The sequence below is a fragment of the Saccopteryx bilineata genome, chromosome 12 (genome assembly GCF_036850765.1).
Source record: "Saccopteryx bilineata isolate mSacBil1 chromosome 12, mSacBil1_pri_phased_curated, whole genome shotgun sequence".
NCBI lineage: Eukaryota > Metazoa > Chordata > Mammalia > Chiroptera > Emballonuridae > Saccopteryx > Saccopteryx bilineata.
This window is the reverse complement of record NC_089501.1, coordinates 5,553,474-5,578,646: the sequence shown is the minus strand read 5'-3', so window position 1 is coordinate 5,578,646 and position 25,173 is coordinate 5,553,474. Positions and strand designations below refer to the sequence as shown.

At 37.3% G+C, this 25,173-nt stretch overlaps 1 protein-coding gene across 3 annotated transcripts in view; it reads left to right on the top strand.

The window, feature by feature from the left end:
• Positions 1–25,173, top strand: part of AK9 (adenylate kinase 9) — a 178,054-nt gene that overhangs the window by 6,188 nt on the left and 146,693 nt on the right. For all 3 annotated transcript variants that reach the window (XM_066247994.1, XM_066247991.1, XM_066247993.1), the window contains exons 2-10: positions 904–1,031; positions 2,269–2,332; positions 4,502–4,554; positions 4,650–4,746; positions 7,991–8,103; positions 11,847–12,035; positions 17,655–17,783; positions 19,895–19,969; positions 22,610–22,708. In XM_066247994.1, coding sequence (XP_066104091.1) covers positions 915–1,031; positions 2,269–2,332; positions 4,502–4,554; positions 4,650–4,746; positions 7,991–8,103; positions 11,847–12,035; positions 17,655–17,783; positions 19,895–19,969; positions 22,610–22,708 — 936 coding nt within the window. In that variant the 5' untranslated portion in view covers positions 904–914. The remainder of the gene's footprint in view (positions 1–903; positions 1,032–2,268; positions 2,333–4,501; positions 4,555–4,649; positions 4,747–7,990; positions 8,104–11,846; positions 12,036–17,654; positions 17,784–19,894; positions 19,970–22,609; positions 22,709–25,173) is intronic.

The window sequence follows — 25,173 nt, the reverse complement described above, 5'->3', positions numbered from 1 at the left end:
TCAAGGATACAGGAATATTTTTGGAAATTACCCTGTGATAGACCATAAGAAAAGCCTCAACAAATTTCAAAGAATTAATCTAATATGAAGAACATTATTTGATATAATGAGTTAGAAATAAACAACAGAAACAGAAAAATTTTAGTTTTGAGATATAAGAAAACTTCCATCTAAAAAAACTGTTTAATCTTGTTTAATTGTACTTTCTATCTTCTTTTCTTGACAAAGATTTTTATGTCTAAGTTGTTTAAAAATACCACTATTTAGCATTGTTGACCCTTTCTCTATAATGTTTGTGTTTTTTTATTAATTTTTAAAATATATTTAAATTCCTGTTATTCATTTTCAAACTTCTTAAGTTGAGAGCTTGTCATTACTTTTCATACTTTTTTTTGTTCTAATTTAAGTATGTAGGGCTTCTAAATACTACTTTAGCTATATCTTATAAGTTTTGGTATATATTATGTTCATTATTTTTTATTTGTACATATTTTCTCATTTCCATTAGGATTTATTTTAAAGCCATTGGTAGTTCCTACCCACATACACAAATAGATGTGTGTATATATATTAACATACTCAATTTGATTTTTAATAAAATACAATATATGTGTCTATATACATATATGTATTTTTCCCCTTTAGTCTCTCCAAAACACTTTGTCTTAACTGTCTTTTTTATAGCATATAATGGGTTTTGCTTTTTATCTCATACGAAGAGCCTGTTTCTATTTTAATACATGAGTTTAACTTATTTGCAATTATTAGCAAAAGCCATGTGTTTAGTGGTATGAAATGACTTGTGGCCTATGCAAATTTCCAGGATATTCTAGTTCTCCTTAGCCTACCAACCTGTTCCAGCTAAATTAGGCTCTTTAACAATCTTACTCTTTCTTATTGCAGTATTTTGTATTATGACTTCTCAAGAGGCAATAGAAGACCATTCTTTTGTAGACATATTTAATGAAGATGAAGCTGAAAAAGACTTTTTGTTGTCTAAACCTGTTTGTTTTGTTGTATTTGGGAAACCAGTAAGTTATCTCTTCTAACTTATTTAGTATAATATTTAAAATCTTTAAATCATAATATTATGTTACCATATAAGAATGAAAATCACATAGTATGCTAATTTTGTCTATTAGACTTTTATTGTGTGACTTAAAATCCGATACAATATTAGTTGTAAATTTATAACTTTCTTTCTTATACATTATAATTGAAAAGAAGCCTAGACTGTGTTTATCTTTGATTTTCTATTGTAAAGAAATTAATTCATCAAAGTACTGTACTACGACAATTGTTAGTAGTATGTGATCCAATGTCATAGCAGACTCAATTTACATATAAAACTTCCTCTGGGATTTGTTGTGAGGTGCTGTGGATATGCGAAGGGAGAACAAAATAAGGGCAAATGGAGGTTTTTCCATTAATATCTGAAGCTGCCGAGGCAGGGTGCCTCACCTTTGCCCACAGTGAATTAGTGGGCCTACGCACTGTCTCCCCACAAAATAGGAAGAAAACAAAAATGGCTTGCCTTTCAAGGCAGTTCTAGTAAGGATCTCTAGGTAAGAGGTATTTTTAGCCACAGAGCTGGTTGGTAGTTACCATGAACAAATCTGAGCTGGTAAATTAAAGAGCCTCTCCAGAACAGCAGAGACCCAGGGCTGGATCCTGTTTTTGACTTAATTTTATAGGGAGCCTGGAACAGGTTCTAAAAAAATGGTTCTAATAACTTTTATTATGTTTCTAAAGCATTAATAGAGTTCTAAAAATCAACAGTGAGAGTAATCAGCTGCAACTGTTGCTTCATTAAAGTGATCTTTTATCTTTAAAATATTATACTTTTCAAAGATGTCCATTAGAAAGACTTTTTTTCCTCTTGGAAGTTACTAAATGAAAGTCTCAATACATTCATGATTATAAACTTTTAGAAGGAAATAAAAGGTGAATCTCAATATAAACACTGATTTATATTCAAAATTACAAAATTTGACATTCAGAAGTGTACAATACCTGGAATACACGTTGGTACAGCTGCCTGGTTTCAGGGCTATTTTCGTAATTTAAAAAAATATATATTTAAGTCCATTCATAAATGAGACCATTAGTAGAGAAAAATGAAGCTATAAATCTCTAAGGCCTACTCTTCATTTATTTTGGAAAATAATTTACTTGATAATATAGTAACCATCAATAGAATTTTTAATAATAAAATTATCTGTTTCACTGGCAAATAGCTGTTTTATTGGGTTTTAAATTCTTTTTAAGGGCATTGGGAAAACAACATTAGCCCGTCAAATAGCACAAGAATGGAAATGTATTCGTATAGAAGGTAAATTTTACTTTTCCCCCAATATTTTAGTATACTAATTTTTCAAATATGCATAGAAAGTAAAGAAATATACAGTGAGCACTCATATAACCCCTCTACTCACCCCCATTATCTGTAATTAACATTTTGATATATTTGCTTTATCATACATCACTATCAACCCAGTGAATTATCTTTATAATATCATCAAACATATTTTGTCCTTTGGTTAGTCCTAGTTTTGTTCATAGAATATAGGAGGGTTTATGAAGGTTTTTTACTCCATTCTATTGAGTTTAATTCTCTGATTTCATACTTTAGAAATATTAAGGATATGTGTCTTTGGGGTATCTCTCTGTGAAAAATGAAAACAGAAGGTCACAGCTGCTCTTTGGAATATTTTCCAGGAATTAATATGATAATTTTATTTTTTATTATTTATAAATTGATTTGCATTCTTTATAATATATAGACAAAGATTGATATCTTTATATATAGTCTCTTAATCAAGAATTGTTATTTGGCCCTGGCTGGTTGGCTCAGTGGTAGAGTGTCGGCCTGGCGTGCAGGAGTTCCAGATTCGATTCCTGGCCAGGGCACACAGGAGAGGCTCCCATCTGCTTCTCCACACCTCCCCCTCTCCTTCCTCTCTCTCTCTTCCCCTCCCACAGCCAAAGCTCCATTGGAGCAAGGTTGGCCCAGGCGCTGAGGATGGCTCCATGGCCTCTGCCTCAGGTGCTGGAATGGCTCTGGTTGCAACAGAGCAAAGCCCCAGATGGGCAGAGCATCGCCCCCTGGTGGGCATGCCGGGTGGATCCCGGTCGGGTGCATGTGGGAGTCTGTCTGACTGCCTCCCCATTTCCAACTTCAGAAAAATACAAAAAAAATTGTTATTCAAATAAATGCTAATTAAAATAACACTGATTAATATTTGCTTATCAGATCAGCAGTAAAATTTTAAAGTTTTTACAATCAATTTTGTGCAAGAATGTGATGAAATGAGCATTCTACAAGCTGTTAGTGAAATTGCAATTAGATAAACTTGGGGGGGGCAATTCAATAACATATAACACATACACCAAAAAAAAAACTTAAAAATTTTCCTCAAAAAATTCATTTGTAGGAAATCTAAAAGAATACCTAGTCTCCCATAAATTATTAACAGCTAGGGACATACTATAGCTCCTGGGTCCTTCCCTTAGTCATTCCCCTGTCATTTCTATCCCAGGATGTCTTCCATCAAGAGATGGAATATTTCCTCTTAAAAAGGAAACATAGGCCCTGGCCGGTTGGCTCAGCGGTAGAGCGTCGGCCTAGCGTGCGGAGGACCCGGGTTCGATTCCTGGCCAGGGCACACAGGAGAAGCGCCCATTTGCTTCTCCACCCCTCCGCCGCACCTTCCTCTCTGTCTCTCTCTTCCCCTCCCGCAGCCAAGGCTCCATTGGAGCAAAAATGGCCCGGGCGCTGGGGATGGCTCTGTGGCCTCTGCCTCAGGCGCTAGAGTGGCTCTGGTCACAACATGGCGACCCCCAGGATGGGCAGAGCATCGCCCTGTGGTGGGCAGAGCGTCGCCCCCTGGTGGGCGTGCCGGGTGGATCCCGGTCGGGCGCATGCGGGAGTCTGTCTGACTGTCTCTCCCTGTTTCCAGCTTCAGAAAAATGCAAAAGAAAATGCAAAAAAAAAAAAAAAGGAAACATAATATTCAAATTTCAGCTTTTTCTGATCAGTTTTTGTCTAGTTTATCATTTCTTGATGCATAGTTTCCTTTTATACAACCAGTGTGCAAAATTAATGGGCTCTGGGTATGACCATATGGTTATAAAAGTCTCTGGACCAATAATATAGTCCAGATAGTTTTGTGTAATACTTCACAATTTCCATGTCACTGTCATATATGCAACCTCATTTCCTTCTCATATTCTCTTGCATATTATGTAGGGAATGAGTGTGCATAGTGTGGAGGTGTTTAGGAAGTTAGCTTCCCCGAGATGGCAGAGACGTGTTCTCAGTGAAATACATTCTGCTGCCTCGGCACTTCTGTTAGGCTTAAATGACACACTGTGTATAAACATGCTTTTTAAATGCAAAAGTGATGTCCAAATATTATTACCCATTACAAAACCCACATGTGTTTCTTAATTTGATAATTCTAATACCAGCTTTTGCTAATATTTTGAATTCCTATTTCAGCTTTAACAATTTTGGAAGATCAGATTGCCAGTGAAACCGAATTAGGAATTATGGTAAACAAATCTAAATTTCAAAATTATATTTTTAGAAATAGCTTTGTATCATAGGTATATTATACAGTAATGTAAAATATCTGTGCTTTTTGTAGTTGCAGTCAATGCTGATCAGTGGTCAAAGCATTCCAGATGAACTTGTCACAAAGCTAATGTGGGAGAAGCTCAACTCGATAGAAGTCTCTCACTTTGGTATGTTTATTTTTGTACATTGGTGGCTATCAAAGCAGCCTTAAAACTTATGCTTTGTCTACAGCACAAATAATTTCTGGAATTGCTCTTTCGTATACCCTGGCACAGGTCCCAGAGCCAGAATTCAACTTACTTGTTTTCATTTCTTTCATACTCTACATTTATAAAAACAAATTAAGTTTGTATGATCAAATCTTCTTTTAGCATTGTGTTTTTCAACAAAAAAGCATCAAAAATCTGCTGTGGTCACTCTCACAGTGCTCTCCCATTCTTCCTGAGTTTGATTGCTAAATCCTGTCAATGGCTTCGGTTTCTCCATGTTAATCCACACTTATCGGGCAGGAATGGAAACGAGAATAGCCCCAGCTCACCCTGGGGCTCCAGGTACTGGCAGGCTTCTGCTGTTTATTCAGTCGCTGGACCTGAGAAGTTTCCCTGCACTCGAACAGATGCTGGACAGGGGCTTTGGAATTATCCAGTCAGGATGGGTGAGCTGGGCAAGGGTTGAATTCAGTCTAGGGCTAGGCATGTTGTCCCCTTCACTTCACCACAGTGCCCACCGTTGTGATGTGTCAAACCTGGACATGAGTGCCAGCCAGCACATCTCAGAGGGGCACTGGTCAAAGTCTTGAAAACAAATTCAAAAAATGTTGTTACGCAAGTGAGGGCTAGGTTAACAACAGAAGCCAAACCCACCTAGGGTAGTGTTGAGACAGGAAAACAAAAAGCACGAACATCAGAGACAAGCCAAGAAAGAGCTGGCCCAGTTCCTGAGACGGTGTCAATGAATGCAGTGGCTGTATTTTTGCAGGGGTGCCTGCCTAGGGCTCATTTAAAAAGCCTCAAATAGGATGAAAGTCTTAGGCTACCACTACTATTTCAAAGTGTGTCAGAGACAACAGCAAGAGCAAATAAGTAAAACAAGTTGGAAACTAAGGATTACAGCAAACCAGGAGAGAATCATATAACTCATATCCAAACTCAATTAAAAGGTCTCCCTTTTTGTCCTTTGAAGTTAAACTACTTAGGATTGCTTCTCTGGCTAATGTTCATTACGTAGAAGTAGACAGTAAAATGTTTGAGAAAGCTTAGAAGAAATTGACACATTCAGTGGGATTTTGGATTAACATGAGAATTGTTGATCTGATTTTTTTTACATAAGAGTGTAATCAGCATGTTTTTAAGTGAGGATTTTGAGGTTGGCTTATTAGACACATTTATTCACCTATCAACAGATGCTTAGTAGCGTTTTTTATTAAACTATTCTAGGTATTATTTAGGAAAGTAGTTTTCAAGCTTTTTGGTCTCAAGACTCCTTTACACTTATAAGACTGTTGAGGCCTCAAAAGAGCTTTTGCTTACATGTATTATATCTATCAGTACTATCATATTTGAAATGAACACTAAGAATGTTTAAAATATTTGCTTAAAAACAACAAAATTGTTACATGTTAATATAAAAAGCATATTTTATAGAAATAATCATATTCTTCAAAGCAAAAAATTTAGTGAGAAGAGTGGTATTGTTTTATATTTTTGCAAATTGCTTCAGTGTCTGGCTTAAGAGAAGTCCTAGCTGTATTCTCACATCTGCTTCTGCTTAAACTGTTGCAATATATTGTTTTTGTTGAAGTTTATGAAGAAAAACCAGCTTCACACAGAACAATAATTGGAAAAGGGAGGGCATTTTAATAGTCTTTAGAATAATTGTGGATATTCTTGATCCTACGTCAATACTTGACAAGGGGAAGTTTCTTAAAGGTTAGTTGCATTGTGGAATCTAAAACCTTATCAGTGAACTTTTCAAACTCTGTTCCATTAAAATCTATTGATCATCCAAGACCTTTGGAATGGGTCTATTACCCCAGACATGATTTTGTGGCACCAGGCATTAGTCATTTGGAAAATATTGGTCACTGAGTTATGCCCACCTTCCAAATGTTGACACATTTCATTAAACAATATCAAAAAAAATCACATTTGTTAATGTCACCACCAACCATATCAGGATAACTTTTAAGAATTGGGAAGCTGTTACGTTTAAGAGCAGTGGATAATACAAGATTTCCAAAATACAAATTTTCACTTGAATTTTATAATTGGCAACAAATAGTGTCAGTTGTTGTCCTTGAAGTGAAAGGCTCACTCCATTCAGTTCTCATAAAATGTCTGCCAAATATCCAAAGCTGAATAACCATTTGTTTTTCCAAAGAAAAATAGTTCTATTAAAATATAAAAATCAGTTGAAGGCTTTCAGTTCCCACTGAAGGAGTTATTCTATGAATAAGAAAAATGTTTCTCAAGCAATACAGTTACATAATTAAAGACCTATATTAAGGAAATTAATGTGATGGTGGTTAAACAGGGTGAATTTCAATGAGAAGATTTAGGTTTCTGGGTAAGGATGCAAGCCAATGAATGCGCTAAGCCAAAATCACAGATAACTTTTTATACTATATGAGGGGTACCTAGGAATTTTATTATCCCCTTTAACTTACATAAACATTATAGGCATATATAGTCTGTTATACTGTGAAATATTAATTTTAAAAAGAAAAATAATATATACCACATTACACCGATGAAATACATTTACCATTCATCATATGATCTTTACTAATATGAGTTAAAAGAATTATTAGCATGGAATTTCCTTCCTGAGGCACCTCATGTGCCTAAAATAAACTGATTTGGAATTTTTAAAGATGCCTCCTCCTAGCCCAATGATTTTATTTCTTATCAGAAAAATATTATTTATAGCAATACTTTCTTAACTATTGATTTAAAATTTTGGTAGATGATTTTAAGACCGGCATTAGTGTTGATCAATAATGAGGTATTTTATAAAGTAATAATAATAAATTCATGCTTTTACATATGGATAATGTAAAACTTTAAAAATTGTATTTTAGTCTGACCAGGCCATGGCAAAGTGGATAGAGCGTTGGACTGAGATGCGGAGGACCCAAGTTCGAAACCCCGAGGTCATCAGCTTGAGCATGGGCTCATCTGGTTTGAGCAAGGCTCACAAGCTTGAGCCGAAGGTCACTAGCTTGAGCAAGGGGTCACTCAGTCTGCTATAGCCCCCTGGTCAAGGCACATATGAGAAAGCAATCAATGAACAACTAAGGTGCCGCAACAAAGAATTGATGCTCATCTCCCTTCCTATCTGTATGTTCTTGTCTGTCCCCTCTCCCTGTCTCTGTCACACACAAAAAATTGTATTTTATATTTTACTCTACAGGTTATATTATCTCTGAAATACCATCACCTTCACAGGATCCCATGACCACTTTGCTTCAAATAGACTTAATTAAAAATTTGAATTTGAAACCTGATATTATAATCAATATTAAGGTAAGAATAGTTGTTTTTCTAGTATGTTAATCATTCTTTTTGATGATAGTGAAATTGGAGGAATGTTTACAAAGACTTTAAGTAGTTAGGGAACTACTAATTTATGCATCAGTCATAGGGACTGAGTTATCCTTTCTTATACCTCTATGTTTTTGTACCCTAAGCTCCATCCACAGCAGACACCTCCTTGCCTCTTTTCCAGGTTTGATCATAGTCATCCTTTGAAAGTCAGTTCAGGCATCATCTCTTCAGAATTTTTCCACAGGACCACCTTCTGCACACCAACATACCCATTAACTAATTCATTCTCTCCCCACCCCCAACTTTCCAGACATGTCACTTACCACAGGAAAGGTAAATACTTCTCTGATGACCGTTCATGTTAGTCTTTTCTATCATAGTACCTCACTATATTGTCATTGACCACTTTCCTTCTGGACTCTGCCTCAATTGAATGCGGGGACCATGCCTTACTCATATAAACATCAACTAGCACAATATTTGACACCTTATAAGTTTGCCAGTTAAATAGTAAAATGAAAGAATAAACAAATGATTTCTACATCTGACTGTTAAAGAACGCTCCTAGATTGATTAAAAATCGAGGCTGAATCCTGTTCCCACTTCTCTCCTTTCTTAGCTGTTCCCGATTCTTTGCTTTCTCAGGTGATAGAATTTGGTAAATCATATTTAGGAGCCTCAATTTCCTCTTTACAAAGATGATAATGACTGTCTCATGGGGTTGTGATAAGAATTCAGTGATGTGAGGACTACTTGTTTATATGAAAACGAATGATAAGCTTTTATATTCATACCCTGCTTGATTCCCCAAAAGACTTGACAGCTCAAAATAGATCAGATGGTTCTCAGCTCAGGTTTTGGGACCTAGTGGTGTGTGGAGATCAGCTGATAGAGTGAGGTGCGGGCAGTGCCGCGCATGCAGCCCCAGCCACAGGCCATGGTCAGAGGCCTAGCAAAATCCCTGTGATCTGAGACTCTCACATATGTGTACGCGAGAGTAAAACAGAGAAGAAAAGATCTCAAACAATTAACTGAAAGCAAAGCTAAAGTCTAATACATGGACCTATAGATTGTATAGGAATTTTAAGACTTGGTGGAACAAGACCACACAGGCTACAGGGCCCCAAATGCTTACAAAATTGGGGGATCAATTTGGTTCTAAGTTTGATGAGCCAAAGTAAAAGAGAAAATGTGACCAGTTATATAATAATCACGTTGCCCAAGAAAAGACAAGCTATTCCTCAGGAAAAACAAGACTCTCATTGAAAATGAGGGAGTTACCTTACAGGGGTCTTGATGTAAAGAGATTGGTAACGTAGAGAATGAAGTGCTGGACCCCATTTATATTATAAGTGTGATAGTGGGTGTCCACAGCAGTTTCTGCAGTGTAGCCAGAGTATAATCAGAGGGCCTAATGTGAGACAGAACTCGGTACAACATACACTTCTCTGATGGTTTAACCTTATTTGGGGATAAAACCTTGAATTTCTAGAGCTGAAGTTCTTATCCTGGGACCCATGAATCCTTCAGCATTCATGAACCTCCTGAAATTACATGCAGAATTTTATGTGTATGTGCACTTTTCTTAAAAGTGTATGGCTTTTATCACATTCTAAATGGGGTCTGTACTTCAAAAAAAAAAAAATGGTTAAAGGCCAGTGGTCTGCAGCAGTGGTTCTCACAGTATGGTTTCAGAAGGTTATTAAAAATGCAAATTCTTGTTCTATACATGAAACTAATATGACATGGAATGTCAACTGTGATTGAAAGTTTTTGAAACAACAAAGAAAGAAAGAAATGTAAATTCTCCAGCCCCACTTTAGAACTATGAGTCAAAAACTCTGGGGGCAATCAGCTCTCTGTGTTACAGAGTCCTAGGTGACTCTGATCCTCACTGAAGTTTGAGGACCACTGCTCTGGGCATGTCCTGTGGACTCACCTCCTTGTTAATCACTTTCTACAAGTGAAAACAGGAGTCGACTCAAGGCAATAGTCTTTGTCAAGGACCCACAATGTGAGTATTCTGCATTGCTGAATAAGAGCATACACATTTTAAAAATTACCTGATTGGGTTGAGATATATTTTTGTTAAAATTTTGGAAGTCTAAATAAAAGGCTTGCCTCAATAAATAGCCCTCCCATTGCCACATAGACGTGGACTGAGGAAATCAGAAAATGAGCGAGGAAGGTTCTGAAGTTTCTTCTTGTCTTTGTTTCTTAAAGTTGTGGTACATGAACTGTTGGCATCAGAACCACTGAGGATGCTGGCTAAAATGTCTAAGCCTCACTCCTGACTTAGTGAAACACAAAGAAGAGCAGAAGTTCCTATTTATGACTCTCTCTATAAGAGTTCTACCCTAATGTTTGAGAACCACAACCATTGGATATCATCCAGAGTTTTTTATCCTGAAAATTATTCAGAGCAGGATTTATAGTGCCAGCTCCTAGCTATCATTACTAATGTGTCATGGGCTATGGATCAGACGGCCTGGTTCCAAGTCATGGTTTCGCCTCATGACATTGTGATCTGAGACCAGAGTCTTAACCTGCCAGAGCCGTGGCTTTAATCATAATATTGGATTACTTCTCTTAGATGATTAGTTTGAGAATTGCATCAAACTGTTACACATATGAAAGCACTTTGAAAGAATGAAGTTACACATAGACTGGTTTTGGCTTTTTTTTTTTCACTATCCAGACTTAGTTGTCTCATTTACAAAGTGAAAAGCTTAGCCTAGAATAGGTGACCTTTCATGTCCCATTCATGATTGACATTTCATAAAATACTTCACCCACAAAATTATAAATATTGTGAATATACAATATATTTCTGTTGAAAATTTGTGGGTATTCCCCCATTTTCCTCCATTGTCATCCTTTCATTAAAAAATTTTTTTTTCAATTACAGTTGACATTCAGTGTTGTTTTATATTGGTTTCAGGCGTATAGCGTAGTGGTTAGACATTTATATTAATTTATGAAGTGACCCCTCAATAAGTCTAGTGCCTACCTGTCATACAGTTATTACAATATCATTGACTATATTTCCTATGCTGTACTTTACATCCCTGTAACTATTTTGTAACTACCAATTTGTATTTCTTAATTTCTTCATCTTTTTCATTTGGCCCCCAACCCCTCTCCTATCTCGCAAACATCAGTTTGTTCTCTCTATCTGTGAGTCTGTTTCTGTTTTATTTGTTTTGTTCTTTAGATTCCACGTACATGAAATCATATGGCATTTGTCTTTCTCTGTGACTTATTTCACTTAGCGTAATACCTGCTAGGTTCATCGATACTGTTGTAAATGGTAAGATTTCACCCTTTTTATGGCTGAATAATATTCCATTGGATATGTATCACATCCTCTTATCCTTTTGAAACTAATCTGACAGAATCTTCCTGTGTATCTTTGCAGGCTAAACAGATTTTCTGTTGTATTTCTCCAGCCCTTTCTACTGTTCTTCTTTCTTTTTTCCATGTTAAAACTTCTGATATTTTCTCATGTATATTAGTTTTAAATAAAGAAAAGTGTTGGGATAGCATAAAAGTTGTGTCTTCTGCCTTTCTTGGCATGTGATGAGAACTGATACAAAGTAACACTTAAAACATTACATTCACTGAGGGTTTTAAAGAATATTTTGGTTTATGTATTGCATAATATATAAATAGGAAGTGAAAGTATACTCAACATGTTTTAAATGATTACTAATATTCCTTAGTGTCCTGATTATGATTTGTGCCAAAGAGTTTCTGGGCAAAGGCAGGACAGTTCTACAGGATACATATACCCAAGAGATCAGTGGGATCCAGAAATCATTGAGAGTCGAAGGAAAAAAAAGAAAGAAGCCCAAAAAGAAGGAAAAGGAGAAGAAGAAGGGGAAGAGGAGGAAGAGCAAGAAGAGGAAGAGGTAATATCCCAATACCATATCCTGTACTTTTAAACTTCATGACATGCCTGACCAGGTGGTGACACAATGAATAAAACATCCACCTAGGATGCTGAGGACCCAGGTTCAAAACTCTAAGGTTGCTGGAGTGAGCCTGGGCCCATCTGGCTTGAGGGTGGGCTCACCAACTTGAGTATGGGGTCGCTATCTTGAGCATGAGATCATAGACATGACTCCATGGTCACTGGCTTGAACCCAAGGGTCGCTGGCTTGAATCCCAAGGTTGAGCCCAAGGTCACTGGCTTGAGGAAATGGTCACTGGCTCAGTTGGAGCCCCTGGCCAAGATACATATGAGAAAGCAATCAATGAACAACTAAAGTGCCACAACTACGAGTTGATGCTTCTCATCTCTTTCTCTTCCTGACTGTCTCTCTCTCTCTCTTTCTCTCTCTCTCACTCTCACACACACTCTCTCTCTCTCACTCTAACACACACTCTCTCTCTCAAAAATAAAATAAAATTCATGATAATTATTTATATTAGATGATATCAGAGATATTAGAAAATAGCAGCTACTATAGAAAATTACATTTAAAATTTTTTATTTAGTCTGGAGGAAATTTAAAAAAATGTTTCATGTTTTCGGGAACTATTAGATCAAACTCTGGAGGTCATCAAGTTTAACGTTCTTCTTAGTATGAAAGTCTCTCTACATCCTGTCAACTAATCTGCTGTATTTCATAGCAATAGGGAGTTATTGGTCACCTACTATGTATCAAGCATTGTGCAAGTTACAGTGAGGACAAAGTATTTATATAAAATGGGCAGGAAGGTAGCCAGGTATAATCCAATTCAGGTTAATATAACCCTGATTCCAAACTCTGACAAAGAAATCTATATCATGAAAAGAAATCTATAGTTCAATTTCACATGTAATGTGTTGCAACAATCCTAAAGTCAGTGCTTGTAAGCATAATGCAATAGGGCAGCAAAAGAATCTTCTACCATGACTTAATGAGGAAAATTTGATACTAAGAAATCTGTTAACAGGTGATGGGCTAAATTTGGCCCACTGTGTTGGGGCAGGCTTTAGTTTGCCAATTCCTATTCTACTGAAATATACATGTGATTTATAATATTAATTAATTTATTTATAATTTTATTATTTCTCTAATTTATAATTGTAAATATTATTTCTACTAAGGCCTAGATGGACATACTGCACATCATCTGCCCAGTAGGAGAGATAACCTGCTAAGGCTACAGTTTTATTGCCCTGGAGAATAGTCAGCAGCCTTGTATCTAACATTGCAGCCTCATTTCAGTGCTTATATCTACGCCAGCTTTGTCATACCCTGCTTCCCTCACTAAGAGGTTAAATGAATCGTGGACACTTGTTCTTTCTTTTAAGAGTAGACCTTGAAAGTTCTCCTTACAAGACAAAAAATATTTTAACTACGTTGGCAATGAATGTTAACGAGACTTACCATGGTGATCATTTTGCAATGTATACAAATATTAAATCATTATGTTGTACACCTGAAACTAATATAATGTTATATCTCAATTTAAAAACCTGTTATATAAGAAAGCCAATTTAAAAGCATAAAATAATTTTTCCTGTACAAATAAGACCAGGGGTCCCCAAACTTTTTACACAGGGGGCCAGTTAACTGTCCCTCAGACCGTTGGAGGGCCAGACTATAAAAAAAATATGAACAAATCCCTGTGCACATTGCACATATCTTATTTTAAAGTAAAAAAACAAAACAGGAACAAATACAATATTTAAAATAAAGAACGAGTAAATTTAAATCAACAAACTGACCAGTATTTCAATGGGAACTATGCTCCTCTCACTGACCACCAATGAAAGAGGTGCCCCTTCTGGAAGTGCGGTGAGGGCCGGATAAATGGCCTCAGGGGGCCGCATGCGGCCCACGGGCCGTAGTTTGGGGAACCCTGAATAAGACATTAGATAATAGCATCTATTCCAGGTTGTTTTTTTTCTTAAAAAAAGAAAAACCTCATAGCAAGTAAGATTTTTTTTTAATGTGCTGTTTTTGCATAAATAAAACACACCATCTTAAATCAATAATGGTGAGATGCAGAGGTCACAAGTTAGTATAGGGGGCATGGGAATGTCAGTTTGTGATGTTGGCCAGGGATATAATCAGGAAGAGTGAGGACTGGGGTAAGCTAGGAATGCACTGTTTAATGTGTAGCCACCAGTCCCATGTGGCTATTTACATTTAAATTAGTTAAAATTATATAAAATTAGAAAGAATTCCTCAGTCACACTAGCTACACTTGAAGTGCTTACTGACCACACATAGCTGTCTCCCAAATGGGACAGCACAGATACAGAACATTTCCAGTGCTGCAGAGTTCCTCTGGACAGTTGGAGAGTGCGTGCGCTCCAGGGGACAGCTCCCTCTCAGCTCCAGCCCTGCCGACAACGGCCCTCAGGGAAAGTGGCCTGTTTTTAACAGGTAGTCCAGTTTCTCCTGAGAAACTGAAATCAGCATTTTAGAACAAAGTAATTGACAACTAATCTGAAAATTTTAAAACACTATGTAGGCTATGGAAAATCTTATATTAAAAAATATGTTAAAGTATAGAAGATAGGAAGGAAAAGGAGAAGAGGATGGGAAAAGAAAATAGAAAAAAAATAGGAGGATAATTAAATGCTATGGAAAAAAATTAAATTATTCCTTCAAGCTGTTTTTGTTGTGATCACTGTCTAAGGCAGGGGTTGGGAACCTATGGCTCACGAGCCAGAAGTGGCTCTTTTGATGGCTGCATCTGGCTCACAGACAAATCTTTAATAAAAAGAATAGTAATGTTGCCTGACCTGTGGTGGCGCAGTGGATAAAGTGTCGACCTGGAAATGCTGAGGTCGCCTGTTCGAAACCCTGGGCTTGCCTGGTCAAGGCACATATGGGAGTTGATGCTTCCAGCTCCTCCCCCTTCTCTCTCACTGTCTCTCTCTCCTCTCTCTCTCTCTTTCTCCTCTCTAAAAATGAATAAAAAAAAATAAAAAATAAGAATAGTAATGTTAAAAATATAAAACATTCTCATGTATTACAATCCATTCATTTCCTACTGCTCATGTTCATGGTTGTGGGTGGCTGGAGCCAATCATAGCTGTCCTCTGGGACAACAAATTTTTATTGGATAATGCATAATGTACACGGGTCGTTGTATGGCTCTCATGGAATTACATTTTAAAATATGTGGCGTTCATGGCTCTCTCAGCCAAAAAAGTTCCCGGCCCCTGGTCTAATGGCACAACCAGATCAGGGACAAACCTGCTGCCCAACTGGGTTGATAGTTTGAAAGGGTTCGCCTCATATACATGTAAATGTGAATAATATTTCTGACCTTTTTTTTTTTGGAGCAACCAAAAAATCATGGTTTATTATATCTGAAGAAATTTCATAATTAACCCCTGAACTTCTATAATAGCTTTGTTAATATTCTCCTGGCTTCCACTTTCCTTGATCCTCCCCATCCCACTCCATTCTTTCCAGAAGCCAGAGCCATTTTTTAAAAATACGACCAACTCTCAGTGACTTTCTATTACCTGGAGATGAAAAGCCAAACACCCTCACATATCTTACATGGCCAAGGACCCAGCCTCTCTGATCTCATCCCCACTGTCTCTCCCAACCTGTTTATGTATTCTAGCGGTATTGGCCTTCCAGCTAGTCTTCAACTGTGCTGTGCTCTATCTCACCTCCAGTCTCTGCACCCACTGCTTCCTCTTCCCTCTGCCTACCACCCTCTCCTCCAGACCTTCTTCATGTGCTTGCTCCTTCCTGTCTCCTCTTACCCCAGAGATGACATCACTAGAGACCATCTAGAAATATGCCACATTCAATTTTAAATGTGCTAGGTAACCACTTATTTAAAAAGTAAAAAGAAACAGGCAGAAGTAATTTTAGTAATATATTTGATTTGAGCTAATATATCTAAAATATTATTTCAACATGGAGAAGGGTATATGGGGGATAAAATGGTGATAAACGGAGACTTGACTTGGGGTGATCAACACACAAAACAGTGTGCAGATGATGTATTAAAGAATTGTGGGCCTGAAACCTGTATAATTTTGTTAACCAATGTCACTCCAATAAATTCAATTTAAAAATGTAATCCACATAAAAATTCCAAGAATGACACATTCTTTTTTTTATGCTAGGTTTTTTATATCTGGTGTACAGTTTACATTTATAGCACATTCCAATGTGCACTTGCCACATTTCATGTGCTCAGTTGGTTCATGTGGCTAACCCTTGACTCTGCTTTGTCTTCCTATAACTCTTAATCCCTGTCTGAAATGATGTTGTTTACTTTTTTATTATCTGCCTACCCCACTGAAAGTAAGCTCTATGCAGCAGGGACTATATCTCCCAAGCCTGTGGCAGTCCTCGGTATACAGTAGATTTTAATAATAAGTTGTGCAATAACTGAATGCACAAGCATCCTAGCAAATCCCTGTGCTGTAGAAAGCAGAACAACATCTTTTGGAAAAGACAATGTATATTAAGTTACTTTGAAATGTATAATGTTTGTTCTAGTAATTTTACTTTTAAGAACTATTCTAAGAACTATTAATAATATAATTATAGTAATATAATTATAGTGGTAATATAATTATTACTAATTAAATATTAGTAATAATATATTAAGATTTATCTATAAAACTATTTGGTGAAATGTTATTTCTAGGTATGAAAAATATGAAACATTCTTGTCCAACTATGATTAAATAATCATATATTTAAGGATATTAATTTCTTATTTGACCAATAAAATAGTATTAAAAGCATTTTAAATGTTATAAATTGGCTTATATAATAGATAATATGATTCAAATGCTGTAAAACATAGTTTGTGTACATTGATAAAAACTAGAATTAATAATTATATAATAAACATGATAATAATAATAGGATAATAAATATGATATTGAACACTTTTCAGACCTTGGACTGAGAATTTTTACATACACTATTCCCTCTGCCTTGAAATGTTCATTCTCCAGAAATCTGTGTGGCTTTCTCCCTCATTTCCCTCTGGGTTCTACTCAAATGTTACTTCTTCCAAGAACCCTTCCATGACCACTTGATTAAAATAAAATTTTTTTCCATTGCTTTCCATCCCCTCTATCCTGCATTATCTTTCATCCTCATACTTACTGCCATCTAACCTGTTAGATACTTATTTATGCTTTGTTCCCCAACTAGAATGTGTGCTGTGATTCCCAGTGTCTTAATTGGTTTCAGTCACTGTAGTATCTCAAGCTCCTCGAAGTGCCTACACATAGCAAGCATCCAGTCTATCTTTACTGAGTGAGTCAATGAACAAACTAGAAGCTCAGTTATTCAGAGAAAATCTAATTTCTTTATTTTATCGCTAAAAATTTGATGTTCTTCCCCTACTCTTCCCTACTCATTGAAAAACACAAAGAAAGTAAGTATCAAAGTCAGTTTGAAGTTTTATTCCACCTGATAAAGGACCCTTGTTGTGTTTAATTTCTCTTAAATAAAAATCCTCAGTCTCTGATTTTCCCTTCTCCCTGCTTCTCAACCATTAACATAAAACTACTTTTAAATGTTTTTTCCCCCATGTAGGTTATTATTGGTGAAATGCAGGTGGTGGCTGAAACTCTTCAACATTTAGTTCAGAGGCCTGAGGATTATTTGGAAAATATTGAACACACCGTTAAACTTTACAAGGATATAAATTTTCATGCTTTAAAAGTAAGAACAAGATATATTGCTGAAAATGACAGTATTGATATTTGTGTTTTATCACTGTTAAACAGCTTTCTCATTTATTCACCCCCATATATCATCTGCCTGATTCTCCTCCTCTTGAATTTGGTAGACTGCTATTTTTTTTTTTTTTTTTTTTTGTATTTTTTCGAAACTGAAAGCAGGAAGGCAGTCAGACAGACTCCCGCATGCGCCCAACCAGGATCCACCTGGCACGCCCACCAGGGGGCGATACTCTGCCCATCTTGGGACGTGGCTCTGTTGCAACCAGAGCCATTCTAGCGCCTGAGGCAGAGGCCACAGAGCCATCCCCAGCGCCAGGGCCAACTTTGCTCCAATGGAGCCTCGGCTGCAGGAGGGGAAGAGAGAGACAGAGAAGGAGAGGGGGAGGGGTGGAGAAGCAGATGGGCGCTTCTCCTGTGTGCCCTGGCCGGGAATCGAACCTGGGACTCCTGCACGCCAGGCCGATGCTCTACCACTGAGCCAACTGGCCAGGGCTGGTAGACTGCTATTAAGCTTCCATCCTGAAGGCTGTTTCACAGAACAATATTATTTTACTCTTACAAAGCATCAGCTTTGCTGAAAGTGATAAGTGAATGGCGTTTGTCAAAAATCACTAGGGGAATTCCTTTACAGTTGGAGATTAGAAAAGCTAGGTTAACAGACTGTTTTATGAAATCACTTTTAATCTGTAATTTATGGGTTTAGCAAAACAAATATATACTTAAGGTGCATCTTTTATTCTAAAAGGAATTGTTAGTTTATTTAAACTGAAATCTAAAGAAGAATTATCCCCAGTGGTTTCTGTGGTTATCCCATTCAAAGTTGATTAATATGTAAACACAATAACCCATTACATAGTGTAGTAAGGAACTTTTAACTAAAATAATTAGCATTTAAAAAATATGATTACTAAAATTACAATTATGTGAAAAACCTGTTTTCGATGGCCAAAACTCCAGGGAATACTGCCAAATTTCTGCTCAAAATTTATTCAACAAACATTTATTGAACTTGAATATTTGGCCAGACATCACGCTAAGCAATAGGACAAGAAAGACAAGTAAAAAACAGTCTTCAAGTTGCCTCTTCCCATCTAGTAGAGAAACTAAACTAATTTATTTTATGCTGTTTTATAATGTTTATATATATATATTTAAAGACAAATAAGTGGATCACTTTAATTCTTACCATCTACCCCCTAAAATCAGAACCAAATTTTTTTTTTCTTATGTATGACTTTTATTCCTCCTTTACTTCTCTTCTATCCCTGGCCTTTAAACATAACTTCTTAACAGTAATTTTACATGTCTATGTGTAACATTCTTCCTTCAACAAAAAATATCCTGATAGTCCTTAACTGGGTATGAAATAAAGCATAATTAAAATCGGATTCAGAAAACTATATTCACAGGAGGAAAATAAGCGGAGATAGTCTTTTCAAGGTTAGGGACAAGGTCTTACACACTAGCCTGGCCGATACCCAGTGCAGGGTCCAAATTATGGTAAGTGGCCAATGCTTAAGAGATGTTCAGCTGAACAAGTGATGAGATCACACAGGAAAAAAAATGACAGCTTCAGTTTCATTACATATAAGACTTCTGGAAAAAAAATGTTTAAAACCTCACTCAAAAAATAAACTAGAAATATATCCACATCAATTTTGAGAAAGTCATAGAACTGACGTTTTAAAGTTGTAACTTCTCACCCTTCTGAGATACAGACCACAAATATGAGCAGACAGTTCACAAAAATGAAAGACAAAAGAGTGACAGGCCTCCAGAAAATGTTCAGCCTCCCTGATTTCAAAGAAATGCTAACTAAATAATCCATGGTCAAATTTTAAAAGATAAACAAGGAAGAAGGCTTTCTAATGCTAGCAAGAATATGGTAAAGCAAACACTCATACCCTGCTGAAAGAAACAGAAATCAATATGGTCATTTTAAACAGCTTGAGCACGGAAAACAACTTACATTATATTACATATAAAGCAACTTAGCTTTCAAGATTTCTTCACAGTATATTATGATTCTGATCTTATATTCAGTTTTCCCGGTGATCCTAGATTATAAGATTTCTTTTCTGTTATCGGCAGGAAGTAATGGCAGAACACAGTGCCCAGTACTTCATTGAGCTGGATGGAAATAAGCGCCCAGAGGAGCTCTTCACGGTAAGTGTTTTCAGTAAGAATATTCACAGTTTGGAAATTCAAAAAGTTGTTGATTGGATTGCCCATATTTTATCAGATATATATTGACATTTTAAATTATTTATTGTTTGAAAAGTTCATTTTGACACTTAAAAATTTGATGTTGTATTCATTCGTTTATACTTAAATCAAAACTACACTTGAATCTAAAAATCTCTGTATGACAAAAAAAATACCTTAAAGAAAAGTAAAAGCAAAGAGCAGCCAAAAAGCACATGGTAAGATACATGAGCCATTAGAGAAATGCCAAATAAAACCATAGTGAAATACCACTTCATACCCACTAAGATGGCTGGAATTAAACAATAACAGAAGAAAACAGGCACCAAGAAGTGCTGGCAAGGATGTAGAAAAATTGGAACCCTCACATATTGCTAGTGGGATTGTAAAATGGTGTGGCAGAAGGACAGAACCTAGTCTGAAAAATAATCAGAAATGATTTCCAAATTAAGAATCTAAGGCTGGGCAGTGGGCAGTGGGCAGGATGGATTTGACATTACTGAGAGAGAAAAACTGTGGGAGAAGTACATTTGAGGTGGGTTGGTGGTAATGGTAAATTGGGTCATTAGTTTTATCTTGCATATTTAAATATGAGGTGATTATTAAACATCTGTGAGATAATAGAAAATATGTATTGGTCTCTGCTTCTGCTTCCTGGCACAGAGCTCCCCAAACCTTTGTAATTTCCTGAGTGACAAGAAGCCGGGGCCCTGGCCGGTTGGCTCAGCAGTAGAGCATCGGCCTGGTGTGCGGGGGACCCGGGTTTAATTCCCGGCCAGGGCACATAGGAGAAGTGCCCATTTGCTTCTCCAACCCCCCCCCTTCCTCTCTGTCTCTCTCTTCCCCTCCCGCAGCCAAGGCTCCATTGGAGCAAGGATGGCCCGCGCTGGGGATGGCTCCTTGGCCTCTGCCCCAGGCGCTAGAGTGGCTCTGGTCGCGGCAGAGCGACGCCCGGGAGGGGCAGAGCATCGCCCCCTGGTGGGCAGAGCTTCGCCCCTGGTGGGCGTGCCGGGTGGATCCCGGTCAAGCGCATGTGGGAGTCTGTCTGACTGTCTCTCCCCGTTTCCAGCTTCAGAAAAATACAAAAAAAAAAAAAAAAAAAGAAGCCAGGAGCATCTTTTGTTCTATTGAGGTGACTGAGTAGGCTCGTGGATGGCTCGTGGATGTTGGCCAGGCACCAGAAAAAGCAGTTTATTAAAGGAAATGAGAGAGGATACAAATGAACAGCCAGATGAAGAGATACATAGGGTGAGGTCTGAGAGGGCCCCAACCTCAGGAGTGTCTGTCCCCATGGAGTTGGGGTGTGTCACCCTCTTGGTGTAACTGTGTGTGCCAACCTGGAAGCTCTCTAAACCCCATATTTCTGGGGTTTTATGGAGGTTTCCTTACATAGGCATGATTAATTATTAATTCTGTTTCTAGCCCTTCTTCCTTCTCTGGCAGATGAAAGATGGGCAGAGATCCCAAGCTGGTCTTTTCTTTTCCTCACATCCCACATTCAGTCCATCAAGCATACACAGTAGGTTTCTCCTTCAAAATCTATCCAAAATTTAACCACTTTTTGCAACCTAAACACACTTTCCTCAAGGTAGCGGCAGAAACTCCAACAAGAGTGGTTGAGACTTGCCAAGCCTGTTAAGACCCCATTTGGCATTGATACCCTGGAAATTCTGCCCACATTCCACTGGCAAAAATAAGTTACATGAGAAGCTCAACACCAATGGGATGGGGTATACTTCATGCAACACGAACTAGGAAATTAGCAAGGGAAGGAGAGGAATGGTAAATTGTAAACAAATAATACAATCTACCTCAGATTACCATGTGCCATCAGGATTTTGTCCATCTCACCATCTCTCAGCCTCAGACTTTGTCTCAAGGTCTTCCACAGAGTGTCTGTATTAGTTTCTTAAGGCTGCCATAGCAAAGTACCATAAACTAGGTGGTTTAAAATAACAAAAATGTATTCTCATAGTTCTGAAGGCTAGATGTCCAAAATCAACATGTTGACAGGATCATGCTCCCTCTAAAGACTCTAGGGGAAGATCCGTCCTTGCCTCTTCTGGCTTCTGATAGCCCTTTGGCTTGGGTTAGCATAACCCAAGTATCTGCCTTCTGTCTTCACATGGCTGTCTTCCCTCTGCCTGAAGAGGTCCTGTAGGGCTAGACCTCTAAGGACGTGAATATTTGAGAACCAGAGGGTAGACTGTTATGAGTTAAATTGTGTTCCCTACAAAAGATATGCTGAGGTCTTAACCTCCAATACCTGTAAATGTGACTTTACTTGAAAGTAGGATCTTTTCAGATGTAATCAAGTTAAGATGAGTTCATAGTGAATTACCATGGGCCCTATTGCAATGTGACTGGTGTCCTTATAAGAGAAGTGACTCAGATACACAGGAAGAGGATAGATAGCATGTGACAACAAAGGCAGGGATGGGAATGATGCATTTATAAGCCAAGGAACATCAAAGATTGCCAGCAAACAACCAGAAGCTGGGAAGAAGCAAGGAAGTATTCTACTTATGAGCTCATCACTTTTTCAGGATAACTGAGATGTTCAAATGCCAATACATTTAAAGATTTGTTCTTTAAATTTAGACGGTCATGGATCGACTTAAATTTCTGAACCTAAAAAGAGCAGCTATTTTAACTAAACTTCAGAGTGCAGAGGAAGAAATGATTGATACAATGGACAATGTAAGTTATTTATAACTGTTTGAAAGTGAACCATTTTACTATATGTTATTACCTTAATTTATAATCTTTTCAAGGTTTAAAAGGAGTTTCAGGATGCCTTTAATAAAAATGGATTTGATTTCTGGAAAGAAGTGGTAATATTAGCACAATATTCTTATAGATTCCAAGTACAGCAAAACAAAAGGATTAAAACAAAGAAAAAGAATAAAGCAGAACAACCGACAGTAATAATGAGAAAGAAGAAAACAAGTTCATTTAAAAATTTTGCAGCATCAAAGAAAACAAAAACATAAAAACCCTGAACTCTATAAGCACTCATTCATTCCTTCAATCATTTAGCCAGTGTTTTGGAATAACTGCTGTGTTCCCGGCACTGATGTATTATGGATGTGATGGTGATCAAATAATAAATGCTAAGTGCTAAAGGGAACACAGGGCTTTAAATGGAGATTTGATCTATTCTGGAAAGTTTAGTTTTACCTATATGAACAGAAATTTTAAAACAAACACAAGAATTATAAATAGATATTACAATTCAAAGGAAGAAATCATTGAGGAAATTATTGTTATCCTGTAATGTGTAATCACTTGACCTTAATGAATGAACATAGCTGGAACATGTGCTGGGCTTCAGTAACGGAAGCTGATGCTGAAGAGAAAGAAAGGTGGACTTAATATGCATGAGTTTGTGTCCTGAACCTCCTCTTTTAGGTCGTCAATGAAAGAAAAATTTAAAGTACCCGTGAAACCTGGGGGAATTTCCCAGCTAGAAAGTTTGTCCTTATAAATTATTGCCGAAGGTTACAGTTCATAAGGTATATGACTAAGGATGCCTGCCTTCTTTTTCACAAAAGGGCAGAAGTTATGACTGTGTACAATGGAGTCATTATTTATATCCCTCAAACAGTATTTCCCCCTGGCAGACCAGACCACCTCCTAAAGGATCACCTGGGAAACGTACTATAAATACAGATTCTTTAGGCCCACACCCAAGACTAACAGGCTGACTGAACCAGAATGTCTGGAGGTGGGACCTGGAAATGTATTTTTACAAGCTCCAGAGAAGATTTCTCTCCCTACCTAAGTTTAAGAACCCCTACTTTACAGTTGGGGCACTGAAACACCCTAGCTTGTCACAGTTGATAAATCTTGAAGTTCCTGTGTGCTTTGAATAACTATAGATAGATGCCCTTCAGCTAAAGGCAGAGGAGTTTAAGAAAATCAATATGAAAGAGTTGAATGTAAGGGACTTAAATCTTCAAAGATTTATAAATGGCTAATATACATGAAAAGAATCTCAACATCACTAGTAATTAGGGAAATGCAAATCAAAACTACAAGATTACCACCATTAAGTTTAAAAAGAAATAGGTATGTATTTTTGAGGACAGTGCAGCCACTTTGTAAAACAATTTGGTATTTTCTTAAAATGTTAACCACACACTTATCATTAGATCCAGAAATTTTACTCCTAGGTATATACCCAAAGGAATTGAGAGCAAGGACTCAAACAGATATTTGTGCACCAATATTCACAGCAAACACCCATGAGGTGGAAACAACCCAAGTGTCCATCAGTGGAAAAATGGATAAACAAAGCGTGATATGTACATACAGTGGCATATTATTCAGCCTTCAAAGGAAATTAAATTCTGGTACATGCTAAATCATGGATGAACCTTGAAAACATTCTGCTAAATGAAACAAGCCAGAAACAAAAGACAGATACTGTATAATCACACTTAAGTGAGATACCTAGAATAGGCAAGTTTATAGGGGTAGAGACTAGAACAGAGATTACCACGGGCTGAGAGAAGAAGGGGAAGGGAAACTGCTGTTTAATAGGTGCAGTTTCTGTTTGGGTTAATGAAAAAGTTCTGGAAATGGATAGTGATGATGGTAGCACCACATTTTGAATGTACTTAATGCCAATGCATTGTACCCTTGATGTAGTTAAAATAGTAAATTTTTTTTCTTTTTTACAGAGACAGAGAGAGAGTCAGAGAGAGGGATAGATAGGGACAGATAGACAGGAACGGAGAGAGATGAAAAGCATTGTAAAGTCAGTAGCCAGGGCTACCATCACAGCCGCCTGGCCCATGCAGGTTCCCATTGGATTCAGATAGTCGGTAAAGAAACAACAGAGCCAAAAACTGATGGGCCATCATCTTTAATCCTAGCTTGCACCCAGCTGGCAAGTAAAAACACACACTGGGCTCCAAAACCCACTCACATTCACTGCTCACAAAGCTACTGACTTATCTGAGTTTCCTAGAATCAAAGGTTTCTAGCTTTCTATTCACCTCTGTTCCCCATCTCCTTCCTTCTCCCTGCACAAACTCTGCACAAACTGGCTTCTCCTTCAACACTCCGCCATCTTGGCTGCTTCTCCTGGCCTCCTCCACGTGGCCTTTCTCTGCTCTTCTCTCTGCTCAATCTTGTCTAATGCTAATCTCAGGAACCAA